General features: G+C 43.8%; 1 protein-coding gene across 5 annotated transcripts in view; it reads right to left on the reverse strand.

The window, feature by feature from the left end:
- LOC119167801 (beta-hexosaminidase subunit alpha) overlaps positions 1 to 19,159 on the reverse strand; it is a 608,225-nt gene that overhangs the window by 371,387 nt on the left and 217,679 nt on the right. For all 5 annotated transcript variants that reach the window (XM_075882394.1, XM_075882390.1, XM_075882391.1 and 2 more), the window contains exon 5: positions 2,466 to 2,576. In XM_075882394.1, coding sequence (XP_075738509.1) covers positions 2,466 to 2,576 — 111 coding nt within the window. The remainder of the gene's footprint in view (positions 1 to 2,465; positions 2,577 to 19,159) is intronic.

Consider the following 19,159-nt stretch of genomic DNA (forward strand, 5'->3'; position numbering starts at 1 on the left):
CGGCTCCGGTTTGTGACACCACAGGTCGTCTGTGCATCGCATAACAGCGCCCGCGCTGGCCCCAATATGTCTGTCAAGGCCATGACGTCACTCTTCTGGAAAGATTTCCTGATTGTCTAAATTAGCTTGATTATCATGCTTACAGTTGTTCCAATGACACACACACGGTATACGTATTCTGTGGCACATATATATTCTTTTTGCCGGGCAACTACTTCGGGATACAATGAGTTAAGCTTCTCCGCTCTACTGCACCGTTGAGCAGCATTTGCCGTCTCCTTCTCCATGGCTATACCACAGTTGCAAACGCCAGTCAGAGGCGCAATCAAGCGGCTCCAGCGCAGTGTCAGATGGCGACTTCACAGGGAAGGCATGCACGTCAGCGTCCATATGTCTACCAAGGCTATAATGGCACTCCTTTTGAAAGCACACACCGTAGGCGGCGAGTCGCGCGCGGCCGCGGCCGAGTGCGAGGGAGGTGCCGGCTCCGGTGCGTGATACCCCTGATCGTCTGCGCAGTGCATCGAATTGCACGCACACCGGCGGCGAGCCGCGCGCGGCGGCATCGGAGTATCATTGCGCATGCGCAGACCAGTGCCACGCGAAATTGGTTCAGTGAGGCCAGTGTAGCTAACGCTACAAAACTCAGTTTCATCCTCATCAGGTAAGGACGCTGACTGTGTTAGGGATTGGTACAGGAAGTCGGCGTCCACATGTCGCTTCCGCGACTTGTGTACGACCGTCAAGTTATACTCTTGCAGCCTAAGACTCCGATGCGAAAATCGGCCGGCGGAATCTGTCAGATTATTTAACCAGCAAAGTGAGTGATGATCACGAATATTTTAAAGTGGTGGCTATATAAGTAAGGGTGAAATTTTATTACAACCCATACTACGACGAGGTACTTTTTCTGTGTTTTTGAGTAGCTACTAGGCGCTTGTTAGCGTTCGGCTTGCGTAGGCGATCACACTTTCTGTGTCCTCTTGACGTTGCACAAGCATAGACCCCAGACCTACATTGCTAGTGTCAGTGCAAATCATCATCGGGGCCTCTTCGTCAAAGTGGGCAAGCATTGGAGGCATTTGAGGACGTGACGCAGGTCATTAAAGGCAGCCTCCTGCTCTTCGTTCTACTCGAGAGCGACGGCGTCTCTTGTGAGACGAGTTAACGGCGACGCGATGTGGGTGAAGTCTGGGATAAACCGGCGATAATAGACACAAAGACCAGGAAGCGCGTGACATCATTTTTATTGGACGTTACTGGGAACTGTGCGACGGCGGCAAGTTTTCGAGGATTGGGCTGAACGTCTGCGTTACTGACGGCGTGACCGAGAAACTGAAGTTTGTGAAAAACAGAAATGACACTTCTGTGCTTTTCATGTCAGGCCCGCGGACCGTATGGCACGTAAAACAACTTCTGGTCTTTTGAGATGCTCGTCAAAAGTGGCAGAAAGCACTATCACGTCATTCAGATAGACTAGGCACGTCTTTAACTTCAATTCCGAAAGTCCGGTGTTCATCATCCCTTGAAAAGTTGCGGGCGCGCAACACAAATTAAAAAGCAAGACTTTAAAGTCGTATGAACATTCTAGTGTCACAAAAGCGGTTTTCTCTCGGTATCTTGGGTGTACTTCAATCTGCCAGTATCCACTCCTCAAGTTCATAGAAGAAAAGTAGCAAGCGTGCCGAAGTCTGTCAAGGAAGTCATCGATACGTGGGAGCGGGTACACATCTTTCTTGGTCACCTGATTCACCTTCCTGTAGTACACGCAAAAACTTAAGGTGCCGTCCTTTTTATTTACTAGCACTATAGGTGATGCCCAGGGGTTCTGTGTCAGTTGAATAACGTCAACTTCAGACTTTTTTGCGACTTGTTGCTGTATGACTTTACGCTCTTTCAGAGCTACATGATTGGGATTCTAGTAAATAGGTCTCGCCGTGTCTTCGGTGATTAATCAATGCTTTGTCAATGGGTGTTCGACCAACTCATGATGTCGAAGAAAAGGAATAGCGGAATTCGCCTAGCAGCTGAAGAAGTCTTGGCGATCGTCCTTTGACAGAGTGGGGCCAACGTCGAGAAGGGGTTCTGGTTCTTGATTAGGCGCTTCGTCGAATACTGACAAACATAAGCTGCCTTGCATTCCTACAATATTTTCGAAGGGCTCCCTTGACAATAGATAGATAGAAAAGGCACACTGCTCTTGGTTCACTAAGAAATGCTTCACATTTGAAAGATATAGTGAAGTATGGCGGGAATTATGTACGAAAAAACACCCACTGTCTGCGCCAAAGATTTTTGATGAAGCCAGTAACCTGTGTCAGGTACTGTTTAAAATTATAGCAACAAAAGCAACGCAGTTTGTATACAGTGGTCGCTTGACTCAAGACTGTAAAACAGCCTTGTCAACATATAAACATAATAACTATCTCAATGCGTCCCAGTTGCCACTTAAACCGAAGACTCACCAGTGTCTCGATGATCTTCTTCAATGGAAGAAAGTGTCTTGATGTGTCAATAAGGAGACCACGATGCTTGAACCGGGGGGCATCGTAAATCACTGTCTCGTTCACAGCAAACTGCATAAGGAGTGTGAGGGACTTTTTATTAACTAATCTACGGCAAATACAACGAGCTCTAGCTGTACAGTGGCACTCATAAGGCCGATATCTCTCCCATGAAAAATCACGCATTGAATCCGAGAAATACTTGAAAACAAAAAGTGACACAAAAACAAGACATTCACATGAAATTATCGATGTACTATGACACTCTTTTTTGTGGATTTGAAACAAAATTGACACCGACAGCTCGAGTGTAATAAACCAGGAATAACATGCGAAATTACACATGCGCGGCTATAAGCACCAATTCTCCTTTACAGAGGCTGGTGGAAGAACATGTCCAATAGTTCTGAGCATCAAAACCTAGCGCCATCTATTGCGTTTGCTGCTATATAGCATCGTCACTCAATGGGAGACGACCTTCAAGCATTTATTACACCGCAACGCCTGAGTACAGCTTAAATTACTCCGTACATGTAATCTTGGTGTCATTCACCCAGTATCACAGAAAGTTCACTTCATTCCCTTGAAATTTCTCGGTTCGAGAGCAACTTCTATGTGCTATAAGGGACTCCTTAGGAGTTTCATAATTTATATAAAAATTATCTCTCACCTCCTTTAATCACTGAAGTTACTAAATTTCGATGACTCAGTCTTCGTGTACGTGTTATCTTTGTTTGATATCGGCAATTTCTTTGAGCTTCCACAGACGCTTTTGTAAAGAAAGTGCTTTGCAGTGAAACTTCTTTGCAAGAGAACACAAGCTTTGTAGTTCTATTGATTACCCCAAAACGTAAAAACTTTGCAGTTCTTTTATGTAAGGTTGTTTTCTTGAAGCAGCTCCATAAACGGAAGGTACTTATACTGTGTAGACATTGCGTTGATGGTTAGCAATCACACGTCTCAGGTTAATAACGATCAAAGCTAAGAATGGTCTTCGTCATTCAAGTTAAGAAGTAACAATCGACAAGAGAAATGCATATACATAAAACTATTCTTCTCTTAGACATAAGTAATCAATGGTACTCTTTATTGTGACAAATATTTAAAATTTATGTGGGAAAGTTGTCAGCATAGAAGGACAACTCAAAGTTATACTTAATTCTAGTATTGCCATGCACATTATTGATACTTTATTATTGTCGTATGTATGTAAACAGCAGTAATGATTGTATAACCTTATTGGTTAAGAAACGTATAGAGAGTGCAACTGCCCTCTGGAGTTAATATTACGTTTAGAGTTTGATATAGACAGCGTAAATCATAATGAAAGAATCAGGTAATCGAGCTGTATTATATCACATCAGATTGGAGGCAAAGACGATGACCGATACACAAATTTTAAGTTGCTAATTAGTGATTAGTACTCCAATTTAATTTCTGTGTTTTAATATGAAAAGTGAAAATCGCTGCCAAAACTTCATTACCAAGAACTACTGAAAAACATTTATCCACATTTGTCCCGTAATGGTATTATTATTCATTTGTAAAAACGAGTTCACCCGTTTTAAGCTGAAAGTAGAAAAACTTTACCAAACGAGAATCTTTCATGAAATATTGAAGCCACTCAATGCAATAATGGCAACTGGAGGTTATTATCTTGTCTATATTTTTGTGATTTTATTCGATGATTGGTAATCAGGAACAATAATGAATGAAAAGCATTTAAATGTCATTATATAAAGGAGATAAGTGAAAATTATGGCAGAGATTAGGAGTGCAGTTTGTTTCTTATCGTTATCGGATAATATCAAGTGCGGGTAGATTACCAATAAACTATATTGGCCTTTAAAGGCAGTGAATACGTTAAAATAGAAAAACTACAGTTTAGCCGCAAGAGCGAAGCAATAAATGCGACCGCAATAACTTGGAATGTAACGCTGAGAACGGCGACCTGATCAAAACGTGCAGCGCGCTGCTTATAATGAAAGGAGATAAGTGAAAGTTAAGGAAGAGATCAGGATCGCAGTTTGTTACTTATCGTTATCGGAAACTATCAAGTTCGCGTAGATGACCAATGAACAATTCCACGATATGATTTTAACGTATGAGATTAAAGAAGAGAGGGACTTTAAGACGAACTTCTTGCTGGACGAATAGGTGCATATCTGTGATGTGTAACGTTGTGCGTTCAATTGGACGAACACAGGAAGTGAAGAAGCGTAAACGAAAAGAGCGCAATTCCGATCTTTCCATTTACCCGTCTTCCTGTGTTCGTCCGAGTGTAGGCGCGACATTCTATAGTAAGAGAGAGATGACAAATGAATTTGGAATGTCTTGCTCATCAGTAGTTTCGGTTTTTGTATCTGAATAAAATAAATCTTTATATGTGAGATGCTGGAGCATTTCGCTATGCCGTGCGTGCTGCGGACAGAAATCTGTTTCTAGAGACGCCACTAAGTGACTCTTAGGTATGCTTATGCAACCCTAAATAAGTCCAATTGATTGGTTGTGCAAGTTCACGTTATAGCTTGAAATACAAGCCCGATACTTTCAGACCACCTTGAGTAAGTCATTTTAGATTTGGCGGACCTCAATAAGTTAGACAAATTTAGGTTGCTGTTATTAGCCAAATATAATTAAACAAAGCCTAATTGATTATTCTTAATACCTAAAGTATAGTTAGTAAATCATAATAACTAATAATTAAGCCTGGCTTGAATAAGCTGTGCTGAATAACGGCGATTCTATTCTAATTAGTGGCTGAACACTGTCTACGTGCATTCAGCATGCGCTTTGCTTGGTGTTCCAAAACGGAAGTTTGGGCATCCCAACTGTTGTAGCCCTGTTGCGAATTGAGTGTCGTTTCATCCCGCTGCATCCCCCACAGTTGCGACTTTGCGTAGCGTGGTCCGGAGGAGACCCATCCAAGTCTGAAAAGTTGAGTAGAGGAGCCGGTGCTTGCAATATGGACGCCTATGTACAGTATTCACATGTTCATAGTAGCGTGCTACTACATAAAAAAACGTAGCATTCTCGAGATTCCCTGCTCTCGCGTTTTATAGCCTGGGTCTTCCCAAGATTTCTTGCATAGTAAAACAATTGAGTCCAGGAAGCTTCAACTAAATCGCCTTTATCTCCGCCCCCAAGAGGGAAGGTTCACCACCGTCTCTTCCTTACCCTAGTACAGAGAGACGACGCATGTCCGGTTGATCCGACGGCGGGGATGCGTGACGCCGAACTCAAACTAATTACACAGCCCGACACAGCACAGTGCGATGACGTAAAATCCGACGCGCAGAGTTCACTCATCGATGTGGCAAGGTGCAAGGTTGACTCAATAATAGCTGCTAGCTCCATGTGCAGACATTGCAGAAAGGAATGCTCTAAGGAACGTGGGAAACGTCTCCTTAGACGGAGCCCGGCGCCCAGCCTATTGTCCGGTGTACTTTGACGACGCAAGCAATGCTTAGGTGACCACAGCTTTCCGTCGGTCGGGCGTATCCAAAGGGTTTTTGGGGAGCCGAGCTGATGGCCCTGCTGCTGTGTTGACGCTGCTGCAGAATGCTGCTCTAGGCTACTAAGAAGACATTAGCAACTTCGTGACAAATGTAGCTTGTGACGTGGTATTGCACTTTCACAACCACTCTTTCTCCAGATCGAACGGCCGTGGCACGATTTTCCGCATCCGTTTCTGTCCAAACGACGAAGACCCCGTGGAATTTAAGCGAGGCGCAACACTGGTCAGGTGGTACTTCGCTGATGAAATAATTGCTATATCCTAGTAAAACAGCTGTGCCCTACCGTATATGACCTGGAAGCTCGGTGATTGGTCTTCACAAGCTCCGCCTTTGACTCAATCCTTACTCCACCGGTGCAAGCTGGTCACAATTTTTTTAAAATAATACGAGTCTATCACAGTTCACGGCGAGAACACTTATTTTTACTGTGAACGTTACTTCTTAACGTCAAGCTCACTTGAATATGTTGATTAGATTTCAACCTGCTACACAAGGTATTAGTAATGAAGAGTACAATCAATTCGACAGATTTGAAATTTGGAGTTGAATGCCGTCCGTCAACTCTACAACTTGACTAGATACTAGAAATTATCATAAGTAGGTAAAAATAAGAATATACTCAGGTAGCGAAAAACGTTGAGTCAACAAAGTTTGAATGTAACGTAAGTGAGCCAACGTTAGACGGTAAAATATAACATTGCACCGGCGTTTATAGTATTAAGTTTTCACAACACAGTGTTTTTAATGTTACAGCAACATTCAAATAATGACGTTGTCCTAGTGTATTGTTTTTAACGAGGCAACAACACTCAAATTATCACGTTGCCTTAACGTGATGGTAGTATTGTGGCAACGACGATCAAATAATCGCATTGCATCAATGTTGTATATAGACATCAAGCCCATGTTTAACAGCGAACCTAGAGACAACGTGGAGAGCATATTCGCTGAAAGATCCAATAACACACATGGTGACTTTTCCAACTTCGTGTACTCCTTTGAATAATGGCTGACAGTGGCTAGTCAGTGTGGTTAGTAAGAGATAAAAGAAGCATGAACAATACAGAAAACATTTCAGCCTATGTTCCTCACACACTAATCCTTCTATGAATCTGAATTATTTATACAGCTGCACTCTATCTTTTTACTTATTTATTCGTTTGACAATACACGATTGCCGTAGTGCAGGAGACAAAAACCCCCACCATGAGTCACCTGACTGGGCCTCCATAGCTCCACACCATACCTTTTTCACACAGAGTGCCTGCATTGGCAAAACAAAACGAAACACAAGAACACAATCACATGGTGGAGACCATTGCGTCACCTTCTTACGTCTGTAGCTAGATACACTTAACACAGTGAATTCATATGTGAGAAAGATATGTGCAAGGGCAAGCCTTTTAGGACCCCAAATTTCCAGGCTACAGAAAGCCTGCTGTAGGCAGGCTTCATCTTAACAACTATGCATGCAGACTTGAAGAATAAACTACCTTCCTATTTTAATTATTCCTGTGTGGTTGCAAAAATAGCATGGGAACCATTACAATATGAAGTGAGCAAGCAGTACTTCAATCAAACTGTGCCTCCATTATGGTTCATCATCACAAACATGTTTTAAAGAGTGCTTTCAGATTAAGCACACAAGAAAGATATTTACTAAAACGGGACCTACATGCTTGCATGATGCAAGGCAACAGTCACAACAAACCCTACGATTAGCAAGAAATATGAAAATAGAACCAATAAGAACCACGGTGCTAGAAAAACAGCTGTCTCACATAGCCTTCACTCTTGGGGAACACAAAAAGCAATGCAATGATTTGAGAAAAAGATGCAAACTGGACAATCAGTAACTGGATATAGTAATAAAGTGAAGTCATGGCCAAAGAGAGAGAGAGAGATACGGTGTGAAGAAAGGCAGGGAGGTTCACCGGAAAGCAAGTATCTGGTTTGGTACCCTGCACTTGAGGAAAGATACAGAAAGGTAAGGAAAACGGAATGAGGGAGAAAAAGAAAGCGGCAAGAAGAGAAAACAAACACACAAGAAAGTCACAAACGTTCGACGAGGCGGGTCGATCGCAGAAGTTTTAGGAGGACGGTCGAAGTCGCAATAAATGCATAGACATACTGAGCTTTCAGACAAAAAAGGTTGCCCATTTTGGTTCGAGACTGCCTTGACAACTGTTTGCAGTACTCAAGTATTTGGTAGTGTCTCCCTATAGGAAAAATTGTCTAGGTGGATATTGGAAAACATGGTGGGCGTAGTGGAAAATATGGTGGATATGCTGGGATATACTGGGTGGTATGGTGTAAGGATGATGGGTAAAGTGGAAATGATGGTGAAAAGCAGAGGCTAGATAGTGGGCAATAATGGGACACTCTGCCCACCATTGCGATAATGCTGGGAAGCCCTAAGCATAAAGTGGGTAGTGGTTATTATGGTGGGCCACGTGGTGTACCAAGCTGAGAAGCTCTGCCTACCATTGCGATAATGCTGGGAAGCAATAAGCAGATGATGGGTGGGCTCATAATGGCGGGCAATTGATATAGTGTACCAAGCTGGGATCTGTACACTACATGTTCTACCACCATGATTTCCACCAAAGGTTAGGTCTACCGACCAAGCCCATACAATTGAGTTATCCGTGCTTCTGTGTTTCAGAATAAACGATTTCGACGATTAAGAATGAGAATACAGTGCAGCCATGGCATCAATTAACATAAATTAAGCATTTTTCATTGTGTATGGTTTCCGCTCAAGAAGCAACAAACATCGATGCGACATGATTCAAGCACTCCCAGAGAACGTACGTCTCTTCTCACCGACAGCCGCTGGTCTCACTCGCCGGCACTTCTCTAGCTTTTGTGCGAGAACTCAGACGTGGCAATTCGTATGCTTGAGGAACCAATATGATACCGTAATGTTTGCGGCACACTGCATTCGTTTTGGCCAAGCCGTTATGTAGTTGTTGCTTTAGCGAAGAAGCTACAGCATTGCGCTGGCACGACCGCCCTCTACATTGCGCGAAAAGCATCCCAATAGTCCATCAAATAAATTTGGCGGGGTATCTATGGAATGAGCCTAGAAGCGTCATAAAGCGTGAGCAGATGTCGCTCTTTAAAACGAGTGCGAAACGGATAATAAACTTGGCAGTCCCCGCCAACTTGCTCCCCAGTCCACTTGCGTTTTTTTTTCTTGCAGTTGTGAATTGTAAAAAATAGCACTGGTGCCATTAACACAGTGGCAATCGTTACAGGCAGCAGATGCTTGTGTATAATAAATGTGCAATATTTAGTAGCAGGTACAGGTCACGTCTCTGTCGTGTACACGACAAACATACCTGAAGTTGAACCGTAAGTTTGTATGCCAACTAACTATTTGACACACAACCAACCACAAATTAGTATGGCGCTGTGGTTAGTATCTCCGAATGGGAATCCGCAGGTGGCACGTTTGATCCTCCGTGGCACCTCGTTTTTCTTTACGGGACGGGTGTTTTTTTATACCGTTTTTATAGAATTCTTTTTTGTTTTTTGTGGCAGCTCGTCACGTTGATTCTGGCGCCATTTGACGCTCAAGCGGTGCCGGCACTGCAGCATCCACCATATTCCACCATGCGCCTTGGTGGGCGTTTCCCACCATTTACCCACTACATTATTCCACTATAATGGTGGGTGGTGGTTTACACCATGCCCACCATTCATTTTTTTCCATTAGAGCTGTGACTGAGGAAAATGCAATAAAGCAGCTATTTCACGTGCTCTGCTTTTACAGCTTTGTTGGGGACTCGCATCGTCATGAAAGCGTTTCAAGTAGTCTTAATAACTGCGTGTAAGCAAAACATCAGCCAAAAATTAAGAAATCGTAAAAAAGTGTTATTCTGTCACTGCCAAATCTATAGTTCACAGAAGTCACAGCAAACACGAGGCCTGCAGAACACACTGTCTGCAAGCAAATATAAACATCAAATTGTACCGCGATGAAATATTACACTATTACACAAAGACGATCACTCACAACAAACGCAGTAGACACCAGCATAGAGAAAGCACACCTGCTGAAAACACTGTGTTGCTGGTAGAGAAACCTAAACCACGAACTGCAGTACCATGAAAGGGCACAGTAATCTGCAAACAATACCACCCACAGCAAATCTGGGAGCCACCATCAAGGAGATGGCAAGCCTGCACAACACACTATGCAGCACACAAATAACAGCCAACCAGTGCCGTCCTCTTGCCATTTGTCCAAGGCCTGGCTTCAGCTCCGCTTTGACTGTAAGGCTAATGTCGGCTTGAAGAAATTCACCTAGCGACTGCGATTCGATTGCTAGAGTAGGTCGAGCAAGAAGACACACAGCTGAGGCAAAGCTGCTAATGAGAATCCATTCTATCTTCACATGACTTTACGCCGCTTTCTATGTAGTAGATGTAGAAGTAGCACCAGGTTTATGCAGCGGTCTAGGCGACTGATAGATTTGGTCAACTGGAGGGCTTTTTTAGTTGGTCGCAACAAAAAAGGTTGAGGCATATGTCGCAGGTGTGCTCCTTAATCCTTAACATGCTACCTTGCACTTCAATGCTGTATGTTCTGGCCGTTACTTGTCCCACAACACTACCTTTTTCCTATAAAATTCGAGGCGTGAACGGTTGCAGTCTCAATGGAGTCTTCTTCAGTAAAGGAAGCTTCGATGCTTTCTCTCTGTAGTAGTTTCTTACTAATTTGATTTTTTCCGCTAAGTCTGCTAGTGGAGGGTAAGTTTTTTAACAGCATGTATGTTGTCGACAACGTGGGTATGGTAACCTGTCAACAGTTAGGCGTGCTTTCCTTTCTGTTTCAGCGTGATCTACATGCATAAGTAGCACCACGTTTACGCAGATGTCTGGACGACTAATGCATTTGGTCAACTGCAGTGTTTTTCTAGTTGCTAGCAACACAACGAGTGGTTAGCTGCAGTTATGACACTGTCAAATATTAAATTAGACTGAGGCTGATTTGAGCTGAAAGTAGTGTGCGAGCCGCCACTGCTTGGTGAACTTGTCGAGCTCTGTAATGACAGTTGTGGACTATTGTCGCTAGTTTGCACAAATGGTGATCCATACCTGGTGACGTCTGTTGTCTGATCATCTTCTCGCGCTGCTGCTCATTGGTACATTCATGCACTTCTATGATTTAGGCAGTGGTGGAAGAGCCGATACGTTATTTAGCTTGCCACATTAAGCAGAAAAGTGTGCAGCGGGTATACCCTTTGTTGCATGTCGGCGCAGAGTGGGCATGAAGTGTTCATTTCTGGTTGCGAAGTCACCTCAGTTGGAGGAACGAATTCTAAACTGTTGTAGATAAAGGCAACAGGTCTGCCGGCTACGGAAAGTCGGAGTATCACCGTCCGTTCAATAGATGCAGTTTCTTGACTGGCAACGGTGAAATAAAGCTAAAATGGCTGTGTAAACAGCATCCAGTTCACCCACAAATCGGCGATAATGCACTTGCGCGCTCACATGTCTCTGCTGTGGCCGTTATTTTGTGTAGGAAGAGCCGCATCAAGTGAGCTCACGATAATGGTTATCTGTTGCATGGAGGTACTCTGCTTTTTGTCACTATAGGTTGTCGTTATTGGTCGCACATGAACGACTCCTCACGCTTTCTCCGCCGTGGTGGTCTAGTGGCTAAGGTGCTCGGCGGCTGACCCACAGGTTGTGGGATCGAATTCTGGCAGCGGCGGCTGCATTTCCGATGAAGGCGGAAATGATGTAGGCCCGAGTGCTCAGATTTAGGTGCACGTTAAAGAACCCCAGGTGGTTGAAATTTCCGGAGCCCTCCACTACGGCGTCTCTCCTAATCATATGGTGCTTTTGGGGCGTTACACCCCACAAATCAACCAGTGACTCCTCACGCTTTACTAAGCCACCCTAACTTGACGCCTTTGACCGAGAATGCAGAGCGAAAACACACAAAAATAAGATGCTCCATGCTACTGTCTTACGATGATGAAGACGATAACAGTGAGTCAAAATCAAAACTGCCCAAGTTTCTATTTGAGCTTCATTTTTAAACTGGTTTTGTAACAGTAAAAAAAAAAGACAGGTAAGGCAGCATAAAAAAAAGTGAGACAAAAGTTGTTTGCAAACGAGCGAATTGAATATCCTTAGGACAACACTATTACTTGAAAAGCGCAACTGAAATTTCAGTTACGCACTTGCAACTTATTTTTTTTGCACCCTCATAATGCGTATTTACAATAGTTTAAAGTTGTGCTCATCAGATGTCACCAATACAAAAATTCAGCCATGATTACGAATATCTTTACGATTTGCATGAAGAATATCTAAAATTATCAATTTATAAAACAAGCAATGGCCTTTATGATCGGCACTAGCTTTATTTGTCTTGGAGGCTATTCATTGTCAACACCGGGTCCCGCCTTGCATCATGGGCTGTTATAGTCACGTGATAGCATTTCGCGCTGAAAATACTGCGAGTTCCACCGCAGTCCCTTCACCAGGAGTTAACAACGTAAAATTTTAGTTTATATAGAGACTGCGTGGCTGCATTTATGGATTTTGGGCTCTGTGGTGCCCCCTCCTGTTTGTGTACAACTAAGCAAGACGTTTGGTGGCGGCAACGGCTTCCACTTGACCACTCCTCACGCTGCTTGATCGGGTAAGTAGCGGGGTTGGCAGTCTTCTGTTTTGTAGCCCTTTTTGCCATCGCATGCTTCGTCGCAATAATGGTGACGTAAGTCACGTTCACTGCCGGTGCCACACGGGCACATTTGATCGTGATTTGGCTCCCGAATCGTGGTTTGACTCTCGTTTCGGGCAAACTCGATCCAAAATAATATGCACCGCTTAGCAACAATCATTGGGCAAAGTTCTGTTTGGCGTTGCATAAGTTGTTGCCAGACTTCGAGGGTCAGTGTTTGCAGACTGCTATCAAATTTGATAGAAAAATTCACTCCTGTAGTTGTGGATTCTCCGTGAGGGTTTGGTGTCGTCCGCGGTGCGTTTTGCAAGTGCATGAGCGACACTGGCCATTTCAATTAACGGGATGAACCGCGCCTGGCAGACGTTGGTGCGCGTTGTCTTGCTATGCTGCTGTGCTGTATTCTCTGCAGTGCAATTATGGAATCGTTTCTCAGAGTTAGGGAATCGACGACGTGTCGTGCACCGTGCATTTGGCTAGTGCGATGAACTTTTTCGCGAGTGTGTGTGCTTCGTAATTTAATGCAATGAACCGCGCGTTACAGAAGTCGGGGCACGTTTTCTTGCTGTGTGCGCAGCTGTGCAATTAAGTGATCGCGTACAGAGTCTCAGCAGGCAGTGCACTGCCGCCACCCCCCCCCCCCACTTTTTTTTTCACAGCTGACCGTGCCGTGTCGATTGCGTGTCACGACGGGGACGCTACGCTTCCCTTACCTGTGTCAGCACAATAACTATCGTTCGGACTCGTGTACATTTGACGAATAAACGTGCAAAGGCTGATAATAGGGGTTCGTCGGATACGCTACAGCTATATACGCCTGGAAGGCTGCTTTATTGAGGCCGTTGAAACGAATTAAGATCGACTCGCGCGTACTTTTAAAAGGACCCCGCCGACCAGCCTCCGTCACTTGCAAGGCCCCACCAACAATAACTACAAACGAGCAAAATTTCAAATAAAGAATGCATGTGTGGGGTCCCACTTACAGGTGCGCGCGAGTCGCGCCTAGTTCGCTCCAACTGCTTCGATAAAGCAGCCTTCCAGGCGTATATAGCTGTAGAATATCCAACGTGCCCCGATCAGCCAGCCTTGGGACGTTTATTTGTCACATGTACACGAATCCGAACGATATGGCCTTTGCTGACACAACTAAGGGAAGCGTAGCGTCCCCGTCGTGGCATGCAATCGACGCGGCGCGATCAGCTGTGAAAAAAAAAAGTGGGGGGGGGGGAAGCAGCGCACCGCCTGCTGCGACTCTACTCAGTTTCAACCGTCGTCCGTAATACTGAGAAGTGATCTCTTAATTGCTCAGCTGCGCACACAGCAAGATAATGCGCCCCGACTTCTGTAACGCGCGGTTCATTGCGTTAATAACGTCGCGCACACACTCGCGAAAAAGCTGATCGCACTCGCAAAATTCACGGCGGACGACGCGTCATTGATTCCCCAACCTTGAGACGCGATCTCTTGATTGAACAGCAGCGCACACAGCAAGTGAACGTGCCCCGACTTCTGGTACGCTCGTTTTACGTTCATTTTGTTAATTAAAACGGCCAACGTAGCTCACGCACTCGCGAAATGCACCGCGGACGACACCATACCCTCACAGAGAAGCCACGACTACAGAGACAAATTTCTTCACTAAATTTAGTGGCAGTCTGGCAAAAACCACTCGAAAGTCTGTCAACTGACTTATGCAACACCAAACAGAACCTCTGAACCTTGCCAAATTATTGTTGATCGCGATCAAGAAATCAGAACCGTCGTCACTCTGTTCTCGCGCTATAACTATCGTCATGCCATACCAACTAGCCCAAACTGCCACACTTCCAAATCAGCCCTTCTGACGAGCAAAAGTGCTCGTGTGACACCGATGCAATCTACTGTATGCAACCAAAAATCATAAGTGTGCATTTTCGCGTACATTCACTTTCAATCTCTCGATATATATAGTGTATACGTTGTATGCACTAAATAAAGTAAACATATTATCAACTATTCTATTCTCAGAATCATTTTTTAGTTTGCTCTGTGTGATAATGTCTACAAAAGTTTGGCCCGTCGAATAAGTGGCAGCCCCTTGTTCGTTGAAAGAACGGTTTCACCATGTTTCCCCGGGCCCTGAGTTTTGCCGTAAACTCTTCTGTCACGTCTGTTATCATGATCTTCTGCGTTTAGCTCAAGTCACCCTTACTATGTTTGTACAAATTTCTTCGTTTTATAGCAATAATATAATTTTACTGCAATTAGTCTGTGAGCAGAACAAGTATAATTTTGTTAAGGCAGTTGTAACAACTGCAGCCTGTAAAGCGTATCCCTATCGACGTGGCGACGTGTGACACAACTATTCATTTGCTTTAACCACTTGCGAATAATTGAAAAGTGAATAAATGAATGCAACTTTGTTATAATTGTGTAACGACTCTCGACACTCGAATGCTAACCACTCAAATGTTGACCATAACCTGACTGAATTAATGTTCAAAATAACAAAGTGGAATAACTCCCTGATAAAGGTTACTTGAAAGAGCTACGCTGTCTTCAAAGACACCTACAATCCCACTTATAGATTCGTAAATGCCTTGTCACAGTTTTTTCTATGCTATAAAGGTTTCGTGGAGTCTATCCTTAAGACAACGTCCCATCTCACCCATGTAGCTCCTGCTGCATTGTCAGTGATTGTGTACATCATGCCTTTAACACAGGTTACATACTTCTGCTTGTGATGAGTACGGCAGTGTTTCCTTCCTTTCATCTGATCGATGAATCTGCGTAGGTCAGAAAGTTTCGGTGGCCATAAACACTACTTTAACTCCAGCACTTTCTCGCTCTTTTCTAGTAGAGTTTGTGAGAAACACATGGCATGCTAAGTGGGACAGCCGTCGTCTTTTCTTGCAGCCCTTCTATTGATCTGTAGGTCCTTTCTACGCCTCGGATACCTCGCATGCCTAAGCAAATCCTCGGCTAGAGGCAACTTGTCTTGAGTTGAACCTGCAATATGAATTCTAGATACTTACTTGGAAGTTGCTTCTACCACCTTGTGTTAAAGTGATCCACACAGAGCACTCTGCAAGGCCATGTGCATGACCGCCCTCTTGGCCATTTGTGTGTGCCCCAATGAGAAAGGCAGCAGTGGCTTCCATGGACGAGACTTATACCGCTGTAATCAGTCTACGCAGTCACCCCTGAGGAAGGAACCGAATCGGTTTCGAAGTGGCGGGTTTCTTCAAAACTTTTGGTTGGAGTCTAAATCATCGCCCAGTTTCATACCCAACCAGATGGACTTCTGGCAAATGTTTAAATTCACCCCCAACTTGTGCAACATTTTGTGAAAAGCTCTGTTAAGTGCTGGTATTCGATTGCGAAACATTCGGGAATCTCATGTGTTGCCACAAGATGCTGAAGCTTGTGCTGCAAAACCTTCATACTGGGCTTGACAACCGACTTGCAGTCCGCACATTCTACCAAAGTAAACAGTAAAAAATTATCCCCATAACAGGAGATTGTACAGCACTGAAACCTAGTAATAGGTTATTATTGTTCCTTTAAATACTGGTCAAGAGCAGGTCTTTAAGAATTAATACAGTGCTCGATTATACCCTTACCCTGACGTTAAGAATATACCTCTATGACCTAGCCAAGAGAGGGAGACTCAAATAACAGCGTCAGAAACACTTCCAAATACCTGCAAGTGAACACTTTCCAGGGAAAGGTACTGCTCAAAGAAATTCGATATCATCCTTGACGCAGAGCAGTAGATCCTTTGCGCTGGCAGGCTGCTTATATTTCTTTAATCATTGCATTGATTTTTATTGACTTGTACTTGGCCGGTGCTGAAAGAAAAAAATAATAATAAAGAGTTGATGACTTCTAGTGCTGTAAGATCTTCCTGCCTTGCGGATGATTTTTGGTGTTTCGCTAGGCAGAATCAATAGGCTCGGGTAGAATGTCGTGCCCGAATTGGAGCTTTCTTAGCATGTGCTCCAACTTCTTGAAGTAGCGTAGCTGCTTCTTGAATGAGGCACGAATAAATTCTTGAACTTGAGGTAGTTTCTCAGAGAATAACACTCAAATTGGTGGTATGAATCTTGTGCTTGGAAGCCATCGCTGATTTTGTGTCGCGGTGTTCAAAAGTGGCTAAAAGGTGGAACATGCACTTGCCTTTGCAGAATGCTCTGTGGCAATCGACTCATATCAAAGAAGGTGGATGATGCATTCTCCGAGTAAACATCCCAGTTTAAGATTGTGGGTTTCACTCAAGATGTGTTGTTGTTGGTAGCTGTGAGTTTGCTTACGTATGCGATGGATCCTAGGGGGAAGAGGAGTGGCTGGCCATATTGAAGGCCCAAGAAAGGAATAAGGCAACTGTGTACATTGCTTGTACAATGTCTCTCGACGACTCAAGGAGGTAGGGAGAAAGTGTTGAAGTACAGGCAGTGTACTTTCTTGCCTTTGCAGGTCTACCTCTTCAATGAACTAAAAAAGGCTGCAGCTCTGATTGCAGGCAGAAGTGTGTAACATGTTTTAGCACATGGTGAACACAATCTCTTTACTGAAGAAAAATGAGCCCCTACAATTTTCTTTTGTTCATTCATAGCGAGGCTCTCGTTCCTGTAAACTAAATGCCTTTAGGTAGTGTAGGAGAGCTTATTGCCAGCTACAAACACGTGGAAAGATCCCCTGCTACGAACTGTGCCCACTAACACTCCCAGGTTTACGTGCTCGAAAACACTAGATAATGTCGACAAGAAGACAGCCGCCACTTTAGCTAAGTTATAAGAGCATCGAAAAAATTATCCGAAGGTTGTAGCTTCAGTCTTTTCCGGTGGAAAGTTGTGTGTTTGTCTACCTTAACTTTAAACATTTTTATCATAATTGCTGTACTAAAGTCAAATAGCTGCTAATAACGTCTCCTATATTTTTCATGGGCTGATTGTCTGTTTTCATTGAAGGACACTATACACATCTGCACTGCTTTGTATTAAATTACAGTATGAAAATGGTGCTTCGTCTTTGTATCTTTTGTCCCTCCAATTGCATTTGCTCGGAGGAGCGTTTGCAGGCGATTGAACTTGTGGGATAGATATGCGGGGGCACAGTTGTTGTCTACAAAATATCAACAAGTGGTATATGCTGGAACACACTTGAAATCAACTTTACAATGCTGGTCATACCATTACTTGCAGAACACCCCTTTGGTTTCTGTCTAAACAACCCGCTGCCTTCTACATCATAAGTTTGTGTTGGCTTCCACAACCATTGCAAGTGCTCTCCTAGCAAACTTCTTCAAATGAAGAGGGGACAGACTTGCATGGGAGCACAAAAGCTGATGTACTTGCTTTGGCTGCGCATTTTTATGGGGCATGCATGTTTACATCTCAGAGGCAATTATCACTGCACCCAGAAAGCCTTCATAGAAGAAAATTGTCTGTACGGTGACCACGTCCACGTAGTTTAGTGTTCATGCAGCCAACTATGTTCGCCTGAAACCACGTTAGGTCCCACTTCACTTGTTTAGCGACTTCTGAAACCGAAATCGTGACTGAGCTCTGTAAAACCTTTTTCTAGGTAAGTAGCTGTTCCATGCACAATCAGTGTGTCTATAACTACTTATTGCAACAGAAAAAACGCTATGCAAATATTTTGTGTGAGTGCTCAGGCTGTGTTTATGAAAGATAATTGAGCCCTAAATGCTCCTTTTGTTCTGTGACATGCAGGAGGGTCAGTGGCTCTGACAGGAACCTTACTTAATGATACACTCTAGGAGCACCGTTGCAGTCTATACACAGCACTTTAAAGGTTTTTCGAAATCCTTGCGTTGGCTGACGGGTTAGCCTCACTTTTGAAGACAGTGTGTATCTTTCACTTAGTCCAGGTCAAATGATCAGGGAGATAGTAGACGTGGAGGAGATTGCAAGGTCAACTGACGCATGTGTGAGCATGCTATCGTTGCACCTTTGAGAGAAAGAGCATTCTCCTTTGGTAGGATTCAGAGATGCGAGCAGTCAGGCTGAATCTTTTTCGTTTCGCTTATCCTGATATTTTTATTCTAGTGCATGGTTTGACGCTTTTATTTCTTGTATTTTTTTCTGTGTACAGCTTACCCCTGGTGTAACTAGATGGACAGGTGAACAGAAAAATTTGGGTGTTGCAAGGGTTTCGTTATTGGAAAATAACACAGTGCTTACTGAAATACGGAAAGATGCATACCACCGGGGAACAAAATTGAGGACAGAACAGAAAAAGCGTCACTCGTAACTAACTTTATTCTTCGAAAATCAGTGAATTATATAAGCGTAGCAACCATGCGCGTGCACATTGCCTCACATGCTTGTCACAAAACATGCAATAAGATTGACAACAAAAGAATGATGACAAAAATGCCACCAAAACAAAAAAGATTCAAGATTCTAAGAAACAAAAATTCCCCACCA

The sequence above is a fragment of the Rhipicephalus microplus genome, unplaced genomic scaffold, assembly GCF_043290135.1.
Source record: "Rhipicephalus microplus isolate Deutch F79 unplaced genomic scaffold, USDA_Rmic scaffold_12, whole genome shotgun sequence".
Classification (NCBI taxonomy): Eukaryota; Metazoa; Arthropoda; class Arachnida; order Ixodida; family Ixodidae; genus Rhipicephalus; species Rhipicephalus microplus.